The sequence below is a fragment of the Fistularia commersonii genome, chromosome 11, assembly GCF_037954325.1.
Source record: "Fistularia commersonii isolate RoL2024-O1a breed Wild chromosome 11, RoL_Fcom_v1.0, whole genome shotgun sequence".
Taxonomy (NCBI): domain Eukaryota; kingdom Metazoa; phylum Chordata; class Actinopteri; order Syngnathiformes; family Fistulariidae; genus Fistularia; species Fistularia commersonii.
The window spans coordinates 14,446,921-14,469,918 of NC_141294.1; the positions used below are offsets into that span (position 1 = coordinate 14,446,921).

Genomic DNA, 22,998 nt, shown 5'->3' on the forward strand with positions numbered 1-22,998 from the left:
GAGAAAAAAAAAAAACTTTTTCAAAGTGCGACACCCCCCCAAGGTTTGTGTTTGCAGGGTGGCCCCATCTATGAGGTCTTCTGAAGAACAACCTTGCTTCATTCTCAACCCTGACCTCAGGCTTGTTGGCAGAAAACAGGGAACTGAAAGAAAGGAAATTATATCGGGCCCATACATACCCTAACTGATCATTTGCATCTGCATCATCAAAAAACCGGAGAAGCCCCAGATGTTCCACCCAGTTCATCTCTTGATGGACACCACCCAATGACTTCGGGGGTTTATTCGTTTTCTCTTCTGTCTTCGCAGAATAAAAGGACCGCAAAGTTAGCGATTAAATCACCAAACGGTTCGGATCGGACGAAGATCCCGAGGTAAGATTCTGCCGTGGTGACGTATCATCGTACCTTGTCGGATATTTAAGGATGTATTTATTCATGCGGTATTTCACGTATTTCGATATAAGAATACTTTATCGGAATTGCTTTTTGTTGAAAGCGGTTCCTGCTACAGAGTCAATGGGGACGAATCGGAATAGAACTCTATGTAAAAATAACGAATGATAAAAATAAAATACAAAGAACAGTAAAAATCAAAAGAATAAAAATAAAGTTAAAAGTACGTAAAAATATATGTACATGGATATGATTGCATGTAATAATTTTTTCTTTTTTCTATGTCTTTTTTCTTTTTTTTTTAATTAAATAATTGAAGGCACATTCTATTCTTCTATTCTATTATTTGTATTTATTTTCTGTGTGTTTCACTTTTTCTTCATATCTGAATACCTGGATTCACCCACTAAACTGGTTTTCAGCACTTTTTTTTTTAATTTTTTATTGGTCTTCACAGCGAGCCGTCGGATGTTAGCATTCAGGATGTATGCTAACGACCGTTCAGGGAGTGAAACTGCGAAAAAAAAAAAGACTTTTGAGCACCAGTTTTTAAAAAACTGCATCATTGCTGCTTAGATGTTTTTTTGGACAAAAGAGACAAAGGCGGCTCGTAGGGGAACATTTACATTTTGGCCTGAATAAGTTGGGAGTTCGCTAACGGCTAACAAAACCGTGCGTGTTGTCTGCGCCGTCTTCTTATTCCTCTTTGTTTTTGAGCGGTTAGCTTCATGTTCACGTCCAACCGTCTCTACCGGGGTCCCTCCGAAACCGAAAGGTTTCTCCTGCAGGAGGCTGGAGCGGCTCTTACGATTTTGGATTTTCTGTCCGAAAGCGGCCAAAGCAGCGTCAACGTTACTGGAGTTTCATTGGGTGGAAATTCGGGGAACTCGCCCGAGTTGGAATCCGAACGCGGTTAGCGAAATTCTACCGGCGGTGTAAAAAAGCAGCCTGGTTTTGGTTTGTCGTCGGGCGATCTGTTGTTGGGCGATCAGCGGGTGTGTCAGCGTCGCGTTTGTAGGTGAAAGGTCACGTGGAAGCTCCCCTTCCTCTGTTCCGTCTGTCCATTTCGGTGTTAGCCAGTTTGGCTCAAAGTAGGATCGTTTTAAAGCTCATTCCCGTTTTCGTCAGAAGTTACGGCCGACAGAAAGCAGACATCTGTCGTCTTACGCTTCGACAGGCTACGGCGCAGTTAGCGAGGAACCCGTCGAGAAGAATGGGGACGAAGACCAACATGATGCTACTCTGTCTGCTTTCGGCAGGTAACTCCGCCGCCTCGGCCGGGCGATAAACAATAAACATCGTCTCAGCGTCTTCTCTCTCAGTTTTAGGCGAACGCGAAGAGTGGAAAGCCGAAACGATCAAAAATATCGACGCCCTGGTCTCATCCTGCGTCGTGATTCCCTGCAAGTTCAGCCACCCGAAAGAAAACCTGCCCGGCTCCAATCTCAGGGGCATCTGGCACTTTTCGGGTGAAATGGACGCGCGCATCTATCACGAGGACGTCACCAACGTCATGAGCAGCTTCAAGGGTCGCACCAGGCTCTTGGGGGATCTGGGAGAAGGAAACTGCAGCCTGGAGATACTGGACATCAACAAATCTCAAAGCCAGCCGATCTGCTTCCGGATCGAGCTAGCGAGGACGCACAAGGACACGTCCACTCCGGACAAGTACTCGTTCGTCGAGGATTGCGTCAATCTGAACATGATCTGTATGTCCGTCTAATTCCTAGACGTCGGTTTTTCCGCCAAATTCGAAATTCTCTTCGTCGAGCTCTTGTTTTTCTTGTCTTGAAGCCGAACCGAAAAAACCCACTCTGATCCCCGGGGACTCGGCCATCCTCGGCCGTCATTTCATCCTCACCTGTTCGGCGCTGCACACCTGCCCGACTCATCCGCCGACCATCGTCTGGAGCAGAGGCTCCAAGGAGGACACCGTGGTGATCAACGGGCAGGTCCATTCCGGCGTTTGGCAGGTCCAGTCCATTCTGACCGTCCACCTGGAGGAGGACGACGACCAGAGCGACGTCACCTGCACGGTTAACTTCAACGGAGGGAAGACGTCCACGGAAAAATTCAGACTCCATCTAAAACGTGAGATCCGGTTATTTCGGTGGGGGTTCGGTTTGGATCGTCAGAACGGTCGGTTTCTTCCGGGATCTCCGGGTTCCGATGACGAGAAGCGTCCGGTCGGAGCCTAAACCAGGGGTTGGGCAAATATTTCGCCCTTCGAGACGCATTTCTTATTTCATTTTTATGCGCAGGCCAACGAGGTGTCATGTAAATTGAACAAATTGGAAATCGCAGTTTAAATATTTACATTTTTTGGCATTTTATTTCAACTTTAAAAAGATCCTATAAATGTACCGCTAATCATCCGTACAAAAGTAAACAAAAGGAGAAAATAAGGAGTTTTTAAAGTCAGTATGGATTGAAAATCAGCAAAGGAAATAGTTTGGAGGGCCGGATAAAAAAGCAAAACGGGTTTGTAAAAAGCCCAGGTCTCACCTAAACGCAAGACTTGAGGGCAAAATGTCGCCGGTACATCAGTGCTTCTCAATTATCCCCCCAAATTCTCCGCCACAAATATAAATAGTAAATTTGTAAATAGTAAAATTGTTCAATGCACACCTCTGCACAACATCGTAACCTTATTAACATTAAAAAAAAAAGAAGAAAATATAGATCAACTCGCAACAAAGAATAACTTGATGAACATTTATTAACATATCAGGGCTCGCTGGTTTAAAACGAGATGATTGGCCGGCACGTTTTTGTTGAAAAACTTTGAAATCAATGACCAACTGAAGGGAGAACGAACGTATATTTTTTGCAAACAAAACATCTTGACGTTTGGTTGACGGTGACTTTTAAGCAAAATGCTCAACGTCTAAAAAAGCAGAACCAAAAGTGACGTCCTCCCCTTTTTCTTGCGTGTGCAAAAAAACATATTTGAACACATTTAATTTAAATGTTACAAGATCGCCATAATCTTTACATGATAAAAAGAAAGGGAACCAAAATGAAATGCACTTGAATCAAATATGCGTTCATAATTTTGAATGTCTTCACATCTATTTAGAGTATCTTTTTTGATCCTAACACTGAAAAGAAGATAATATATTTTTCATAAATAATATAATAATATAATATTACATAATGTAAAATATTATAATATAATGCCATACAATAATAATAATGAAAAATGTAATAAAATAATGATACAATATGTATTGTAAGGTAATATAATATATTACAATATGGTTTAATAATATGATAATACTCATAAATAATATGATAATATACACATTATAATAAAATTTAATATAATATGTAATAATAATATATAATGTATTGTAAGGTAATATAATATAATAATGATATAATAATAATGATAAGAATATAATGCAATTACAGTATAATAGTAATAATGATAAATAAAGCAATAAGACAGCAATGACAGCATGCCAACTGCTCATGGTTGATGCATGATGGGTTAAATGCATGAATTAATAAAGTATGATTTAAAAAATAATGATAATAACAAGAGGCACCTCTTAAGCAACGCTGGACCGCAGGGGTTGGAAATTACATGTTTGACCTTTTAAAAATGGCTGAATATTTTTTGTTGCGCCTGGAAATAACGCTGAAATATATTATCCGCGCACTGGATCCCTGGATCTTATACATTGATAGAACATTTATAAAAAAATCAACAGACCTGACAAGGAATCGGCGCAAACCTCAGGGATTCACGTGCACGGCGAACCGGAGGTGGACCAGGTGGAGATGATGGGAGGGTGAAACAGGTGGAAGCGATTAACTCAACGGACTTCCATGAAGGGAAAGACATGGAAAGGCCTTCACTGTCCACGTGTCGTGTTATAATTCTCATCTTCTTTATCTGTTTGTTGTTTATTTATTTTATCTTTATGTCTTTGGTTGCCTTTTTTTTTTTCCCCTATTCTGTTTTCCATTCTTGGTGATGATGTTGTTGTTCTCTCTGCTGTCTATTTATTTGTGTCCTTTTCATATTTTGTTATTGCCTCTCTATCATTATTTATATTTGTAATTATATAACAATTTATATTTATATCAATATAAATATTTACATTTATGTTAATATTTATTTTGATATTTAAATTAATATTTATAATGTATTTTTTCATATTTATTATATTTTTAATTTGAAGATGGAAGCGATCTTGTAATGTCTAAATAAAACATGTTAAAATATTTTTGTTACTGCACACGGCTGTGAAAGAGTGACACACACACACACACACACACACACACACACACACACACACACACAGAGGATTTTTTTTTTTGGTTTGCTGCCGGTGGTTCATTTAAGTTCTGCTTTTTTTTTTTTTTTTCCCATGTATACAAATAGACGTTGAGTAATTTGCTTAAGAGTGACGTAATTTCGCTTTCTCTGCAGTCGGTCATTGATTTAAAAGAAATGCAACACATATTTTGTTTATACATGGGATGAAGGAAAAAAAAAACAACTTTTTATGCAATGTTCAATTTGAAATTTCAAAAGGGTTTGTGGATGTCTTTTGCTATTTTTGAATAGTGTCTCTATTTTTATTCATATTTATGACACTTGTTTGCTGCTGCTGTGACGAAAGAATTTCCCCAATGGGAATCAATCAAGTTTATCTTATCTTAACCAGACGCTCTGTGTTTCCAGGTCCCAAAAACTCCAACCACATCATCATCCCCGTGGCGGTGGGAGCTGGTACTTTTGTGATGTTCGCCGTGCTGTTGCTCGTGATCTGGAGGCGATACAGGTGAGCCGAGACCCAAAGCGAAGCCGAAGCAAGTTCGTGCTCTCCGATAACTCCTGTTGTTTCCGTTTTTTGAGGAATCGCATAGCGGAGCTTCAGAGGCAGGAAGGCAGGTAAGTCCAGGAATGCTGCACGTCTGCAGTTTATGTCGTCATCTGCCGCCAAATGACGTCATTTTGTGTCTCGCTCAGCTTCTGGAACCGGATCTCTCGATATTCTCGCAGGTGAGATTTATCTCAGCCGTTGTCTATTTTTCACCCTTTTTTTTTGTTGTTGTTGTTGTTGTTGCTGCTGCTGTCTATTTATTTTGTTTTTCATTTTTTGACATTACAACATTTACACTGCTGTGACAAAGGAATTTCACCTACGTGTCAAACTCAAGGCCCGCGGGCCGAATGTGGCCCGCCAGAACGTCTTAAAAGGTCCGATTGTGTTAAAATAAATAAGTCAAACACGTGCATTGACCATAAACTACATTTCCCACAATTCATGTCACCCGCAAAGTGATGACATCCCGCCATGAGATTGCGGTGAATCCACGTCGATGCCATTTTCAGGTGGAAATGAAAAAAAAAAAAGATCCCTAAATTTCCAGAAAGAGAAAAGTTAATGCAGATGGAAGGTTGTTTCAAGAAAGATGGGAATGCGTATGTATCATTTTGGATTTGACTGAGGAATACATCACATTTATTTAACATTAAGGAGTAGTTACATTTATTTTACATTACATTTGGTTACATTTACACTGTTACCGTAACTTTGGCCCTTTAAGGGCAACCATTATGCTGATGTGGCCCTCGGTGAAAATGAGTTTGACACCCCTGCCCTATAAGGATCAATAAAGTTGATCTTATTTGTTTGTTTAGAAGTTTATTAGGACAGTGTACAAATACATTAAGCACAGAGGCAGAGATGTTTGTACCAGATTATAGCTGGTGAGCGTTTTCTCAGAGTTCAATGCAAGGCAGGAGTTGTTGAGCCACTCTAGTGCATTTGCCATTGTGATGGATAGTTTAGCAGCAACAGAATTAGCATCAGAACCGTGCGCAAAAAGGAGCGTATCATCAGCATACATTAAGATTTCTACATCGCTGCAGATGGAGGGCAGGTCATTAATGTATAGACTGAAAAGTAATGGCCCTGGAATGGACCCTTGAGGCTCGCATCTTTTATTTATAGTTTTTATTTTGATGCATTGGTAACGGTTCGCTAGGTATGATTGAAACCAATTCATAGTATTTGCTGATAAGTGAAAATTGTGCATTTTGGTCAAAAGCATAGAGTGGTTTACAGTTTCAAATGCCTTGCGAAGATCCAGAAAGACAATATAAATACTACATATAATCATCTAAATGTACTTGTAAATACACATGTATATGCATAACGTATATTTTACATAGCTTTAACCGTTTTTCTTTATTTATTTTCATCTTTACTGTTTTATTTTATTTTTATCCAATTTTTCTTTTTATGATTCATATTTCTTATATTTTTTCACTGTTTTTTTTTTTTTAAATCGGGATTCCTATTTTTTCGTTCCCTTTGTTCCCTGCTTTTCAACCAAAGTATTGCGATTGCGAATGCGATGTCCTCATCTCGTTGCAGGATTCGTTCTCGCCGTCGAGAGCAGCACGAGAACAATCACAGGTAAGCGTCCGAAAACTTAACTTCAGGTTCTAGAGATTCTGGAGACCATGTTCTGAACTCGTCAGAAAGTGGAATATTCAAACGTTTTTTTTTTCGATGCAGGCGGACCAACGGAGACGCGGAGGACGCGGGTCAAAGGTGAGTTCAGTTGAAGGATACGAACGTTGGGCAGCTAATGGTGGAGATGAGGTTGCGACGGACATTTCCTCCCCAGGGCTTCTAACGTGACCTTCAAATCCAACGCGGAGCAGAAGATCTCCAAGCCCCGCCTTCCTTCGCCCAAAAGGTGCGTCGGCGACCCGACAGCGCCGATCTCCGGGGTTCTTCTCCGATGTGTAACCTTTGACCTTCTCTTTCAGCCAGCCGAGATTCTACAACGCCGGCGAGGTACTTGGAAAGAATGAGCTCCGTTCGGCAAACGCTGATGTTGAACCGGTTGTGATCTTCTCCTCCCGCAGGAGCTGAACGACGACGACGACTACGAGAACACGGCTAATATTTACAACAACTCCCAGGGAAATTGACTCGCCGAGCCCGTTTAGAAAGAACCTTTTCGATCATTCTTCTAGAATTCGTCCTCCAACCTCGGCATCCTTCTCTCCAGATCTCAACTTTTCCTTTCCTTCACCCGTTCCAAGCTTCAGTTCCACCACGTTGGAAAAATAAAGTGTGTTTTTAAATCCAAGACCGTCAATAAACTGTTGTTTTTTTTTTTTATGGACGTCAGCGTGGGAACATCTGGGGTGGAGAGGGTGAATAGCGTGACGTTTGAACGGATGACGACCCAAGCAAAAAGTAAAAGACGACGAACAGGATCACCTTGTTTTGTCTGTGGAGGTTCTCGGTGGTCCAGGTGACGGGGACGTCTGGTCCAAATCTTCTTGTCGTGGCTTGAATTTCTTCCATTTCTTGTGGAAGATTTTCATGACTTCGCTTATTCACACGTCATGTCCTCTGTCTGTTTTCTACTCTTATCCTTGTTCTTGCCATTCTGTTACCTATTTTTTTATCGTATAGAATTTATTTTACATATACATATGTACACATATAAACACACACACACACACACACACACATATTTACATTTATATACACGCATACATACATATATATGTATGTATACATACACATATACACATATTCATACATATATACACACACACATACATACCTATACATATATACATACACATATACACAAAAACACACACACATATATATATATATACAGTATATACATACAAAAATACACACATACATACATAAACATACATATATAAATGAGTGTATATATATATACACAATTATATACATATACATACATATATACTGAGTATATATATATACACACACATTTATATACATACACACATATATGCCTATATATACATATACATACATATATAAACACATATATGCCTATATATGTATATATATATACATACACACATATGTTTATATATACAGACGCATATACACACACACAAACACACATATATATATATATACTGTATATAAATCAATAAATTACAGAATGTACAGAATTGCGCAAATTGTAAGTAAGCTTGCTCTGCATTTCTCTAATTAATATATTATGAGCGGCATCTTATTTTATTAACCCTTGTTGTTGCTGTCATTCCCTTCTCATCCTGTTTCTTTTTATCCTTGTCGTCATTCTGTTATCTGTTCCTATCCTTGTTATCTTTTTCCCTTTCATTGTCCCTTGTATTTATATATTCATATACGTTGATATTGTTGCACTGCTGTGACAAATGAATTTCCCCCATGGGGATCGATAAAGCGTTATCTTGTTTTCCCCACATCTGGTTCCTGTTTGTACAAACCTACATATGCAGAGAAAGACTGCGAAAAAGTCAAAAAAAAAAAAAAAAAAAAAGACGGGAAAGAAACGAGCCATTTCTGATTTTTATTTCTTTAATCCATCAATTAAAATCCACATTAAATAAACTGTGTGTTTGAAAGCCAAAAATAATGTAATTTCAAGCGTCGCTCCCGTGTCTTACCAAAAGATGAGAACGTACGTTCGCTGGCGACGCCTCAGCGCACATGAATATTTAGAAAAAGGGCGTCGCAGCTGAGGCCAGCTCTTAGAGGAGAGCCAGAGAGAGCAGTGGCGTCAGCAGAAGCAGGATGCCGGCCGCCGTCTTGCCGGCACCGTTGCACAAATCGCCCTGACAGCAGCTGATTCCATAGCCGATCATTTTGACCAGCTCGTGGCTGGAGCAGGTCTCCTTGGAGATGCAGCCCTTCTGAGTGAAGCCTTGATCGCCTACCTTGACTGAGGAAGAAAAGCAGGAAGGGGGAATCAGAAACAGAGATGTCCGAGACGCCGCACAGAAGTCCAGGACTGGAGTACCTGTGATGGAAACGCAGTGGGTTTCACTGCCACGGCATTTCAGCGTCGCTTTGCAGTTTTCCCCGACACACGTGTAGCACTTTTTGCCGTTGGGCGAACTGATGGCACCGGCTGTAACGCAAAATCATTCTTCAATTTATTACCAGAATCAAAATACATGATCGACCACCCCGGTGGGGGAATTGCTTTTCGTTGAAAGCTGGTAATGCTACAGAGTCAAGGGGGAAAGAATCAAAATAGAACTTGAAAAATAAAGAATAAAATAGTGAATAAAAAAAATAAAAAGAACTGTAAAGATCGAAAAAAAATAAATAAAGTGAAAGGTATGTAAAAATAGATTAAAATAGATTTAACGTATATACATGTGTATTAACAAGTATATGTATATGATTACCGTATTTTCTGCACTATAAGGCGCACCTAAAAGCCTTTAGTTTTCCTCAAAAACCGAATGCACACCTTATATATGGATCAATATTGGTTAATTATGGCTTCCGTTGTCACAGGGTGTTAGAAGACTAAACAGAGTTTCTGAGGAAACAAAGAGCGATGGCTAGCGACATTGACATCAATTAATTTAAAGGCGGTCCTTCTCGGTGCTTTCGTTAGTTTCTACTCTATGTGCCTTATAATACGTTGCAGCTTATATATGAAAACTGTTTTAAAACAGGCCATTCATGGAAGGTGCGCCTTATAATCAGATGCGCCTTATAGTGCGGAAAATACAGTACACGTAGAAGTTTTGTGTCTATGGTGCACCGTATTATAAGGCGCATAGAAAACAGTTTCAAAATAAGCCATTCATTGAAGGTGCGCCTTATAATCAGATGCGCCTTATAGTGCGGAAAATACAGTACACGTAGTAGTTTTGTGTCTATGGTGCACCGTATTATAAGGCGCATAGAAAACAGTTTCAAAATAAGCCATTCATTGAAGGTGCGCCTTATAATCAGATGCGCCTTATAGTGCGGAAAATATGGTACATGTAGTAGTTTTGTGCATAAGTAGGGGTTTTTGTACGGTAAAACATTTACTGCACAGTAGACAATGGAAAAACTCTACAATCTGAGAATCATTGCACTTGTTCCACATTGCACTATTACTTCATTCATCCCTTGTGTGGATATCACCACCTGCAATCAACCCATCATGGATGAGTCATACACACTTTGCAAGCCTACAAAATGGAAGTGCATCAGCCACTGAAATAGAGAGGTAAAGCCCTTACGATGTGATACAGTGCAACCACCGAGTAGAGGAAATATGTACCTGGGGCCGAGCCAGAGTTGCATAAGTCAGAGTTGCAGCACTTGCTTGAAACAGCAGTTCTGGCCACTCCGAGGTTTACCGAGTGGTTTATACAGTCGGCCTCCCGTGCGCAGGATTTCATATTGATGTCTGCAATTGTCTCGTTGCCTGTGACGGAATAAAAAATAATAAAATAGAATTCATCCGATGGAAATGGATTTCAATTGTTCGATAAGAAAATAATTACTTCGAGATGTTTTACCTTGATGCACAAGTATCTTCATACTGCTGCAGTGTGACGCCGGCGCCAGACACGTTTTGGTGTCGCAGCTGTCCGATGCGCCAATCTCACAGTGATGGCACCTCAGGGAGGAAACTCAAAGAGACAAAGCAAAACTATAGTTGCGTCGAACTACTACTTGGGTTGGCGGGACACACTTCTTATTTCATTTTGCATAATGAATTATGTACGTCATGAAAATTGAACAAGATAAAAATTGCTATTTAAATATTTCAATTTTTTGGCATTTTATTTCAACTTTAAAATCATGAATGATCCTATTCATCAGACCTGGGCATTTTACGGCCCGCGGGCCACATCAGGCTCGTTTTGCTTCTTTATCCGACCCGCAAAACTATTTTCTTTGAATATTTTAAAAAGTATTTTCAATCGATTTGAATTAAAAAAAAAAAAATCCTTATTTTTTCATTAATTACATACAAAGTAATGTCGGTACATTTATATGACCATTAATGATTTTAAAGTTGAAGTAAAAATGCCCTAAAATTTCAATATTTAAATTGCAATTTTCATTTTGTTCAAGTTACATGATATCTCATTGGTATAATTAATTGAGCAAAATGAAAAAAAAAGGAAAAAATAAGGAGTTTCTAAATTCAATATGTATTGAAAATACTTCTTCAAATATTCAAAGAGAACGGTTTGCCGGGCCATAAAAAAAAAAAAAAAAAGGAAACGTGCCCAGGTCTGGTCTAATTTGTATCAGTTATGAAGCATGAAAGTACAGGTTGATGGATTTCAGTGGGAAAAAACAAATTCAGAATACAGTCACAGCTAACTCATTGTATCCTCAAAAACGAAAAGAAAAGCCAAACCAAAAGGCTTACCTGCAGGGACGAACACGATCCCGGCAAACAGCACGAGGAGATACATGCTGACACCTTCTGAACTCTTCTGACTGACTGACAACGTCCTTGGATGATTATCTGTAATCATCTGGAAGCTCTCACTGATCATGCCGAGTGAGAAACCTGGCCCCTCCTTCTCAAAGAGGGATGGACGCTGAAGGTTTCAACTCCTGAGCAACAGACAAAATGCAGGGGGGGTCAAAATGCGTCAAAATGTGCATTTGAAATTTGAAATCTGCACCTTTAAATCCGTTAATTTTTCAGGGGACTTCTTTCATCTGCACTTCCTGTGCATACTGGTTTTGGATACAAAACTAGAGTTCCTCTCTCGGCACCCTGTCATGCTTTTTCTAGGTTTACAAAAACAGAATGCAGCTCCCTCCAGCCTCCTCTGTGCTCCTCTCCCAGCATTCTCAAAGCAAATATTGCATCTGCAGAATTTCTCGGCAGGACACTGTCATACTACTTTTTCCGCTAGTCTTTCCCATAACTTCATTGTATGGCTCATCAACTTTATCCCTCTGTAGTTGCCGCAATTCTGTACATTCCCTTTATTCTTAAAAATAGGCACCATCACACTTCATCTCCATCTTCTCACCATCTGGGATCCTGCTGAATGATCGAGTCAGAAAATCTACCGCTGCCTCTCCTAGACACTTCCACACCTCCACAGGTATATCATCAGGACCCACTGCCTTTCCACTCTTCATCCTCTTCAACGCCTTCCTCACTTCACTTTTACTAATCTCTTCCACTTTTACTTAATCCTTTCCACTCTCTCATTTTCCACATTTATCATCTCAAAGTACTCTTTCCATCTTCCCATCACTCTTCTAGCATCTGTCAATACACTTCCTTCTCTATCCTTAATCCCCCGGACCTGTTGTACATCCTCTCCATCTTTATCTGTTTCGCCAACCTGTATAGATCATTCTCTCCATCCTTAGTGTCCAACCGAGCATACAAGTCATCGTACACCCTTTGTTTGTCCTTTGTTACCTCTATCTTTACCTTACTTTGTATCTCCCTGTACTCCTGTCTGTTCTCTTCAGTCCTCTCAGTATCCCACTTCTTCTTTGCTAACCTCTTTCTCTGTATACATTCCTGCACTTCCTCATTCCACCGCCAAGTCTCCTTATCTGCTTTCAGTCCAGGTGACACACCAAGTACTCTTCTACCTGTCTCCCTGATAGCACTGGCTGTAGTTGTCCAATCATCTGGAAGCTCTCTCTGACCACCAAGAGCCTTCCTTTTTTTTCTGGAAAACAGTGTTCAGTACAGCCATTTCCATCCTTTTTGCAAAATCTACCACCATCTGTCCCTCTGCGTTCCTATCCTGTATACCAAATCTATCCATCCCTTCTTTGAATGTCCATTGAATTCTGCACCAATTACCACTCTCTCATCTCTGGAGATATTCAGCATCACTTCATCTAACTCCTTCCAGAACTTCTCCTTCTCCTCAAATTCACATCCCACCTGCGGGGCATAGCAACTAACAACATTGAACATCACACCTTCAATTTCAGACTCATAAGTCTATCTGACATTCTTTTCACCTCCAAAACGTTCCAAACAAACTCCCCCTTCAAGATAACTTCTACTCCATTTCTCTTCCTGTCAGTACCATGACAGACTTGAAGAGACACTTGAACGAAGCGACTGTCAGAAATGTCGAGATTCTGATTTCTAAAAAAGTTGAAATGGTCTCTAAGTTAGTTCCAGGGTTATATTTATGACCGATTTTATTTCATGTCCTGCTGTTGACAGTGCCTACAGTCCTGGTTCACCAACGTCAGCAGTGATGAAATGGTTTGAATAATCATTTTCGATAAGCTGAAGGCTGACATTGCCAGTTGTCTCAACCCCCTGCGGTTCCCCCCTACAGTTTGTTTTCATTTTCATTCGCGGTATCAGAAAGTTGTGACCATAACTATTGAAAAACGGGCCTGGTGCGGGTATAAAAGCTCCTTTTTCTGAAAAATTGTACACGAGTTCATCTATGCATCTGCTATTGGAAGGTATAAGGATTCGTCCAAAAAAGAAATGCTGTACGGGCACAAAGGAAGACATTAAACCTGCTGCTTGATGCAAGCCATTAACACTAAATATTCAGAACTGCACGTTTCCTCTGTGAGTGCTTGAGCCTGCACTTTTGACAGTGCTTCACAATCGATTTTCAAAGTGCTTCTGTGTCCCTAGGTTTCGTTTTTACTCAACTGCAAACTGGAACTATATGATGTCATCCTGGACATTGGAGAGACGTTTTCATCACCATGGTACTGCATGAGGAGCTCTGGAGTGGAATTATGGTACTATATGGGGAAGCCTGGAGTGGCAGAGAAGTGTGTTAGACGGGAGCAGGACATGTATGCCGGAATTGAAACCTACTTTTTCTCACACAAAACTTTTCATTTCCTTTGGCATGGTCAATAGGTATTTTCTTCATTGTGGTACTGCATAAGGAGCTCTGGAGTGGAATTATGGCACTATATGGGGAGGCCTGGAGTGGCAGAGAAGTGTGTTAGACGGGAGCAGGACATGTATGCCGGAATTGAAACCTTCTTTTCCTCACACAAAACTAGAGCAGGACATGTATGCCGACTGTGAGGCAGTGGTGAGGTGTACTGATAATTTTATCGTACAATGAACATTGAAATACAAAATGTACAGTGAATGAGTACATTCAATATCATTAGTACATTAGAAATTAAATTTTGTATTTTTAATGAATTATTTTGTAGGGTACTCCCCATTGAAAACACTTTGCTATGCTGAAATTTGGATGATTAATTTGCTGTGCAGTCGTTATGGCGATGAGCAACATGAGGAATGGAACGACATGCTCTATCAGCCAATAGCATTCCAAGTATGGATCTACTTTGCCAATGATATTCCGTATGAGATCTGGCGCTGAGCCAGATGCTGAGCATCTTTATTTTGCGAAGGAGATCTCTTATTTTATTGAATCCATTTTAGTTTAATTTTACTATATGTTTTACGCTTTTCTTTTTAGGCTAGAATATGGCTATTTCATCATGAAAAAGAATTCAAGTACTGCACAAAAAATGCTAAAGAACGGGATAAATTGCAAGAACCGAATTATAAAAAATAAGATAAAATGAAAATCCAAGGGCGCGAAAGCCAAACCACGAAATAGCAAGGGTCAACTGAATATGTTTGATGCGCTTACTATTCACAGGTATAAGGTATAAGCATTTATGACTTATTAAAACCATTCTGAATACGCCATCGGGTGTTGAGTTTCTCCTTTTATTTCACAGTTAGTCCTCAAAAAGCTGATTTTGAAGACAAACTTGCAGGGGGGGTCTCTATGAAAAGGCTGCTGGACGAGCTGCATGGAAAGTGATGAGCGGAGTTCATCTAAGACCCACGAGTCACGTCTCTGCACTCGCCCTCGAGGTACAGTTAAAGTTGCCGAACAGCTCCTGGTGCTCGGAAGGGCAACTTCTCTGGCACAAATCCCCCAGGGGGGGTTTTCCAGCAGCCCATTCCATCCGGCGTGGTTCCGTCGTCACTCATCTCGGGCATACCGACGCAGAGCCAAGTTTCCCCGAGGTTGACTGGACTTCTCCGGATGTTCGGGAACGCTCGACCGATGAGGATCCGCAAGGACGTCAGCAGAGCAGGCGGCTGTATTCGGAGAGGGCCGAGGATTTCTTCACTCCATCCCAGATCCGAGCTGCATAGTGAAACCTGTCGAGAGACAAGAGGGGAAACGAAGAGCTTTTCAAAGGTTTTTGTACGGAAACGAGGAACTCCAAGACCAATGTGTGGACACGTGCAGACAAGGGGACTTTTGACACCCCCAAAATACCATTAGTCTTCGGAGCAATACTGAGAACGTGACAGGTAATTAAACTCCGAGGATAAATAAGATCAAGTTTATTGATCCCCCTTGGGGAAATTCTTTTGTGAGAGCAGCGTAACAGTTATAGTGTCAATAAATATGAATATAAATAGAAAGAATATGAGAAGGACATCCACACATAAATCAACAGCAGAGAGATCAACAACAACATCAAGGATATGAATGGACAACAGAAAAAGACAACAGAGTGACAATAGCGATGACATTAATAAACAAAAATAAGCAGGACGCGAATGGGCTGAGACCTAGAGGGATAAAATGCATAAATGCAACGCCCCGATAGAAACGTGAGCAGCTCGGTGCTGCTCGATAATTCTCAGAAATGGACGGAAATCCAACTCGGGTACAATTAAACGCACTGACCACCACCGGATCAACTCCGACCTGACAATGTGTCCGTGCAAACGGGTGCGGTTTCATTTACCAGTTCTTCTCCGTGAGGATGGTGTGCGACAGCTGACAGCGAGGCATGGCCAGGATCTGGCTGCGGAGCTTGGAAACTAAAGACGAGAACGTCGGGTGTCCTCGGTACCCCGGCAGCAGGGAGAAGAGGGGGTACGTCCCTGCGCCTGAACGACACACCACGACTCACTTCACACGTTTGGACAGAAATAATTACTGTTTTTTTTTGTCTTAATTATTTCCCGGTTCTTTATGACCTGCTTTTGTTAGATTATCCTCTCCGTCGCTCTCCTGCACGGGAAGGAGGAACATGTTGACCTCGGTCGGCAGGTAGTCCTGTCCTAAACCTGGGAAAACATTGCAGTCCAGCATTGACAAGGAACCTGCGGGAAGGGAAGAGAAAATGACAACTTGACGACGTGCGATGCATTTTTTTGCATGAACACGATTCCGGAGTCTTATACTTGTGGACCTTTGTATCTGAGGTGAGAATGGGCCATCAGTTTGTCCACCACCAAGTGCATATTCTTGAGATTCCTTGGGCAGAAATCGTCCCGTCTGGTTTTATTCTGGAGGAACACTGCGTGAGAGTGGACCGGGTCGCTCTTTTAATTTTGATACAAAAAAATTTGGCGCTTGAATGTGTGTTTCTGTAAGTTACACTCACCGATGTGCGGATAATACTCGGTGCCGTCCTCGTTGCCCGACGAGCCGATGCTGTCGTGGCTGGCAGACGGCGTGGAAGGTTTCAGCATCTCGGCGGTTTGCAGAAATCTGAAGGGAAGAAGAGGACAGATGCTTTATTATCACTCCAAGCTCATTTTGAATGAAAATTCCATGCATTTACTCTCTTGTAGGACAGTGCACTTTAATAAAGTATATATTTTGAAGAGAGTACTACTTGCTCGGCTTCCACGCCCTCGCTACTTTGCAGATGTTTTTGGAATTCGGTTCTCGCGATTTATCGTTCTTTAACTGTTTTTGGCAGTTTTTTTTTTTTTTTATGATGAAATAAGCTATATTCTAGCCTGTGAAGAAAAAAAAAAACATTGTTGAATTGAACTAAAATTCATTTTCTAAAATAAATAAAAATACGAGATTTCCTTCGCTCCTACCGTCGCACCCACGCCAGATCTATTACGGAATAACAACACGCTCTACGACGCCTCCTCAACGCCCAGCAACTACCCAAAAGTCTACTTTAGACCCCAAGCAGAGCTGAAAAGATAAAACTTCTTGATATGTTAAAGAAAGGTAGAAGTTCTGCTGAAGTTGGCCGCCATCACAGCATGAACCAATCCACAGTTCGTTACATGAAGAAAGACAAAGCTAACATTGAGACATTAAGAAAGCGACCTTAAGCGTCGGTAAAACGGGGGAGGACGAGACAAAGTATATTAATTGTAAAAGTGGAAAATGCTTTGGCTGTGTGGATCATTCGCTCAGCGGTGCCTCGTCAGTATTCGTCGCCATAATTACTGCACAGCAAATTCATCAGCATTCAAGTTTCAAGTATTTTAAATGGTGAGTACCTTATATAATGATTTATGAAAAATATGAAATTTTATTTCTTTCCATAAATAATTTTCTATTTACTTTGCATTGAATATGATTTTTAATTGACTCATTTACTGCACATTTTGTATTCTATTTCAATGGTTATTGTACATTACAATTATCCAAGTGCAGTGCATAAGAGTGTGGGAAGCGTAAAACAGTGGAAGGTGGGTTGATAAGTTTGCGGGAGGTTGGTAAAGGGTTGAGTGAGGTTCGTCGCGAGTTAATATCTGTAAATACCATCAAAATGATCACGTCTCTACTTTGCAGAAATTGACATTTCACGGCGAGGGGGGGGTCTTGGGGCATAACTCCCACGAAAAGTGGCAGTTATGGGTGTTGTCACACAGAATAGACCTGTTACAACTCGTCACTTGTCTGAAACCAAGAACACTTACTCGTATTCTTATGCAAATAAAATGAAGTAAAAGTGAACCCATGTTCTCACGCAGTTGGTCAAACTTGTGAAAAACAAGTGTGAACAAGTGAGAGCAGTTCAGCTCTCGGAGAGCCTCACCTCGCATTCCTTGGCCCACAGAACAAATAATGTAGCGGGCTTATTAATTTTACTTATTTTTTTATTTTAAGTAGAAGACAAATATCCTCTCGAGATACAAGATGAAATGCTCGACATTCCTGTGAGAGGACGGGGCCTGGGGTCATTGTCTCCCTTTCTGCCTCTGAAAGGGACCAAAAAAAAAAAAAGGAAGCGGACCAGCTGCAGACAAAAATCACTGACCTGTAAAGGTTCAAGTCGGTGAACCAGTCTTGAACCACGATCACCACATGGCAAACTGTGAACAGGAAGGCGGCGATCTGCAGGGACTGTTTGCAGAGAGCAGAGTGGATTACAAGGGGTCACAGCGTCGTCTTCGGCACGAAATCTGAAGATCTACGTCGTCCGCCCCGTCGCCGGTTCCCCCCGAGAAACGTCCGCTTCAATGTCAAACCGGCCTCTGACCTGCATTTCCACGTAGGTGTAGGGGAGGTTGTATTCCGGAGGCAGCTTCCGATCGTTGTTGATAAGGTGGTCCAGAACGGAGGGGCTGAGGATTGGCTGCAGAAGAAGGGAGAATATCTGCTGATCCTCACACCGTGTCGACCGCCTTTTGAGGTGAAAAGGTCGAACCGAATTTGCAAATCTGAGCGTTCGTCTTGCCTGGGTATCCAAGAAGATCACTCTTTCTTGTGTGATGAAGAAATCGATCCCCGTGCTTTGGTTTCCTCCTCTCTCCTTCATCTCTTGGGTCTGCGCTCTGAATACATATCCCCTGGCCAAAACAGATGCTTTTCAAACGACAACGCAGCCGCAGTTTCTCCGTTGCTAAACCATCAAACCACGCGGCCGTTTTCAGCTCGGCGAGGAGGCTTTCACACCTGGTCTGTCTGGTGAAACTTCATCGCCAGTATATTCCATTAAATAGAAAAGATGTTCTTGCTACAATGTTCCCTTCTATCGTACTATTGTGCACTCCTTACCTCACTTGTTACTAAGACACTTATAGTTTTATCACTGCTTACTAAGACACTTTATAGTTTCACTGAGACACTTTATAGGTTATAGTTTATTTTCATTTCTAATTCTGCCTTTCTTTTATTATTTATTACTGTTATATTTTCTGTAACTCTGGCACAGCAATTTCCTTCGGGATTAATAAAGTTGTTCTTATTCTTATTCTTATCAAAACAAGAGCCGGTTAATAAAAAAAAACAAAAAAAAACTATTTGGTTCCCTTTGTCACCCCTGTGTGTTTAGAAGGTGGATCGACGTTTTTTTCTGCAGTTCTTTCTTATAAAATGCACTCAACCGTTTTGTTGATGTGGTTTGTGTCTGCGCTTTCACAATTTGAAGAGGGTAAAAAAAACAGATCCACTTGTGAATTGTTTTTTCACAGCGGAAGAAAGTGAACACGGGGGATTACGATCATTTTCCTGTCGGCTCTAAAGAGAAGCATTGTGTGTTTCCAACTGTTTGCTCAATTTGCAAACATTTACAGGCAGATTTAAAACAGCGTTTCGACACATATCAGCTCATTTAATTTAATGCCCATGTCCAGCTGCAGATACGTTTATTTATAATATAGGCAATCATTTAAATGTGGAATAGATTTGGCACAGTAGCAGACACGTACATATGAAAGAATCACATGGATTTATCTTTGCATAAGATTATTAATGTATGTCTTAGGTTTTATCCTTTTTGCTCCAACTCTGATGCTGTAACTTTGTGCAGCAACAGAACATCCGCCGTAAGCAATAGCCAATAAAAGGCTTCCGCTAGTCAAGCATCCAACTACTCCGATCAAACTTATGAAACATTTATAGAGCCTAATCAATGTAAATTGCAAATAACTATTTTTTCCCCCACATCAAGTGTATCTAAAATCTTGATGCCTTCAGACACTGACTTTAATGCTTTAAAGGTCTTGATTTGGGCAAAATCTATTAAATTAATTTTAATGCTTTTTAATGACGTGCTGAAACTGTGTATAAAGAATCTGACTTTCAGTATTTTTAAGTTTAGACATGGAAAATAAAGAATTTCCTTTTTAAAAAAAAAAACAGAACAAAACAAACCATCATATTACTCTCACATTCAAGAACAAATACTTCTGTTCTCTGAGGTAATAAAGAACCAACATGGCTGGACCAGGATCTCACACTTTGAGGTGCATTTATGATATTACACAAAATGATAGGGATGTAAGTGTGATACATACACAAACACAATTTTTTCCCCACCATTTGAAGACAGAATTTTCAACAGAATCTCAAAACCCTTTTAAATTCAGACAGTCGTTCCCCCTGAGCTTACCTCTGATCTTCTTCGGGAGTGTTTGCAGATAACAGTGACATGACGGTAGATTTCCCGGTTCCTTGCAAGCCGATGACTCCCACCACCAACATATCCGTCTGGTCCCTCAAATACTGTAACCAGAACATAACTTCATTTCATGTGCCAAAATGTTCCACCCTCATTGTTAGAGTTTTCTCTCTATTTCTATAACTATGTTATTTCGACTACTCACTTGAAGTTAGCCAGACAAGCTAGAGCACAAATGACTTTTGTCCTTAAACTGCAAATGGTTGTAAACATCTTTAGATAAGAACCTACCCCCCGTAAACGTAAATCTAACGAGGATAAACACTTCTGGACAGAAACCTGCCCACCCCTGTATATCATCCTGGACAACTTAACATATGCGTGAACTATGCTATCCAATGAATGTTGTTATGTAAATAAAAACTTTCACACAATAAAAAGCCGAGCAAAGGAGGAACTCGGTGGGATTCTCTGGATCTTGCCTCCAAAGAGAGCGCTGAGTCTCCCCCTCTGCAGAGCACAAAAGAATAGTCGCTTGTCTGTGTTATTTCTTATGATAACTTCAGTCTCCTCTTTACAGGCTTTAACTTAGACCAGCATGTATTAGAATTACTCTCCAACACTCATCAATCCACCCAGAAGCCCACTCTCCTCACCTCCATGGCACTGTCACACCAATTCATCTGATCATCCACCAGCTTAATGCTGTGTTTCATTTTTTCCGGGGGGAGCAGTTTAGACTGGCCGACCATTGCTGAAAGTGAAAAGAACACGTTCACGTCTCGTTCATTTGCACAAGCACGGTATCAATGTTTCTTCAGGCAGCGCAACCCAGCAGATCTCATGGGGACTTTAAAACGTTTATGTGCAGAAGCCATGATAACCCACGGTCCACGGCGCTGCTCGATGCCGAAGCGCCCATTCCTCTGTTTTGGATCTGATATACTGGCTGGGTGGGTCGCTGGCCTTCCCTCTCCATCTTGGAAGGCCCGGGTCCGGCGGGCTGAGCCGCTGCCTCTGGAGGCGTCCCTGGCTTTGCTCCGTCGTCCCGTGCTTTCATGAGCATGATTGGCTTCTCGAGGACAGGAGCGCCACCAGCTGGGGCGTTCGGAGAAGGCTTGGCCTGAAACAGGATCCATTTGACAACACGAGTCAATACACCCAAGGTGAGCAGTACTTTGAGTGTCTGCAGTAACAATGCATCGTTTGAGAATACAGGCCACTGGTGAAGACTTCATTAAATAGTGTGTCGTACATAAAATCCTACAGAGTTCCGTTGTGATGTTTACTGACTAAACATCTGACAATTAAATGCCATTTCCTGATGCAGATAAAAGGTTAGTGTATGGTCCTAATTGTGCACACTCAAGGAGAAACCACGGGCCGGTAGCACATGTTCAGAAGCGTGTTAACGTAAACTTGTTTCCCCGGGGATTTCTTTACACAAATGTCAAATGAATGCCCTTACGGCATATTGTTGCAGTAACACCTGTCCGAAATACACATGCAAATCTTATTCAGCTGATGGTATGCTGGGAGGTGACTGTAGAAACTCCTGCATAATCTTGAGTATTTTGGTACGTTGTTTTTCATTTGTTTGTATATGATAGAGAGATAAAATGTACCCTTTCGCCAGGAGGCTTAGCCAAGATAATGGGTGTCTTCTGAATGAGAATGCCTGGTGGATCCTCGCTCCCATCCTACAAGAAGATAAGATAAAACTTCACTCATCCTGAAGCAATCATGCCAGAAGGCTCCAAAAGTCAAAGGTGGTCTTGCACATAGTAGAAAACCTAAATTTACAACAAAAACACGCGTTCTAGCCCTGCGGGCCAAAGGACGGGATGCACTGGACGTACTCTCCTCTCTCTCGGTTGGTATTCTCGGTCGCGACTCGGACCAGATAGATTCTGTCCAGGGGGTCCGACATCCCGTTCGCCACGGCGTCGCCTCCTCCGGCGTCCCTGGCCGTACATTCCGGGCTGACTGTGTCCGGATTCCGACATATCGGCTCACAAACGGAATTATCTGTACACCGAATTCAAGTAAGACAGCCGGGATGCGGGGTGTTGTCAGCACGCAGCTAGCTAGCTAGCTAGCATTCGAAGCCTTGTCGAGACAGAGTCGCGCTAATAGCAAAATAGTCTGCATTGTAACATGTCGTTCATTAAAAAAATCATTGCCTACAATTATTTAACCGTATATTATTCTGACTTTTAACATTTGGTCCAAAACTGCGTGAACGCTGCGTTTTGGACCGGTAAATGATTGTAAATAAGGTTAGCGTTTGGTTATCCTCTGTGTGCCCATTTTGCTTCTGGGTGCGTTCGATTTGTTTACCATCGCGGCGCTTCGTTCGGTGATGCCCCGTATTTACAATCGGAAAGTAACTCCACCCGCGTCAGGGACTCTGACGTTAGTTTTCTAACGCATCCATTTTGTCCGGTAAAAGGTGTCGTCATGAAACATGATGGCGTGAAAGGTTCCGCGGCCTGCGGTCTGTAAAAAACATTTTTACTCCACTTATTCAGAGATGAATTAATCATTATAAGTGTATCCCAGGATATCGGGTGCAAAGGAATAGTTTCTCTTTTGCACAATCGTTTCGATGCAATAGACCGACCGAATATAGGAATAAGAAATATTTTTTCTCCGCTTCAAAAATACCGCACATGCATACGTCAACAATTAATGTATCTTTTTTTTTTTTTAAA

At 41.2% G+C, this 22,998-nt stretch overlaps 3 protein-coding genes across 7 annotated transcripts; 1 reads left to right on the top strand and 2 right to left on the bottom strand.

The window, feature by feature from the left end:
* Positions 1–153: 153 nt before the first annotated feature.
* LOC147229620 (sialic acid-binding Ig-like lectin 14) lies at positions 154–7,512 on the top strand. Of its 3 annotated transcripts, none has more exons than XM_086155199.1 (11): positions 154–374; positions 1,524–1,654; positions 1,718–2,104; positions 2,190–2,486; positions 5,092–5,191; positions 5,266–5,301; positions 5,380–5,412; positions 6,794–6,835; positions 6,938–6,973; positions 7,050–7,121; positions 7,195–7,512. In XM_086155199.1, exons 1-11 carry the CDS (start codon positions 268–270, stop codon positions 7,298–7,300), a joined length of 1,347 nt encoding a protein of 448 aa, XP_086011325.1. In that variant the 5' UTR covers positions 154–267; the 3' UTR covers positions 7,301–7,512. The 3 variants fall into 3 exon arrangements, with proteins under 3 accessions (XP_086011325.1, XP_086011326.1, XP_086011327.1); XM_086155200.1 differs by having other exon boundaries at positions 1,527–1,654; XM_086155201.1 differs by having other exon boundaries at positions 1,573–1,654.
* A 1,271-nt stretch (positions 7,513–8,783) lies between these two features.
* Positions 8,784–11,727, bottom strand: LOC147229621 (phospholipase A2 inhibitor CNF-like). Of its 2 annotated transcripts, XM_086155212.1 has the most exons (5): positions 11,589–11,727; positions 10,723–10,836; positions 10,482–10,628; positions 9,213–9,323; positions 8,784–9,134 (listed from the first exon to the last, which is right to left on the bottom strand). In XM_086155212.1, exons 1-5 carry the CDS (start codon positions 11,716–11,718, stop codon positions 8,944–8,946), a joined length of 693 nt encoding a protein of 230 aa, XP_086011338.1. In that variant the 5' UTR covers positions 11,719–11,727; the 3' UTR covers positions 8,784–8,943. The 2 variants fall into 2 exon arrangements, with proteins under 2 accessions (XP_086011338.1, XP_086011337.1); XM_086155211.1 differs by having other exon boundaries at positions 8,784–9,323.
* A 3,138-nt stretch (positions 11,728–14,865) lies between these two features.
* Positions 14,866–22,696, bottom strand: smg9 (SMG9 nonsense mediated mRNA decay factor). 2 transcript variants are annotated; one of them, XM_086155191.1, is made up of 14 exons: positions 22,625–22,696; positions 22,144–22,312; positions 21,910–21,984; positions 21,173–21,407; positions 20,941–21,038; positions 20,276–20,388; positions 18,620–18,731; positions 18,422–18,517; positions 18,200–18,285; positions 16,571–16,677; positions 16,376–16,483; positions 16,161–16,286; positions 15,926–16,070; positions 14,866–15,326 (listed from the first exon to the last, which is right to left on the bottom strand). In XM_086155191.1, exons 2-14 carry the CDS (start codon positions 22,288–22,290, stop codon positions 15,248–15,250), a joined length of 1,527 nt encoding a protein of 508 aa, XP_086011317.1. In that variant the 5' UTR covers positions 22,291–22,312; positions 22,625–22,696; the 3' UTR covers positions 14,866–15,247. The 2 variants fall into 2 exon arrangements, with proteins under 2 accessions (XP_086011317.1, XP_086011318.1); XM_086155192.1 differs by lacking the exons at positions 14,866–15,326; positions 22,625–22,696 and having other exon boundaries at positions 16,011–16,092; positions 16,165–16,286; positions 22,144–22,610.
* Between the last annotated feature and the right edge of the window lie 302 nt (positions 22,697–22,998).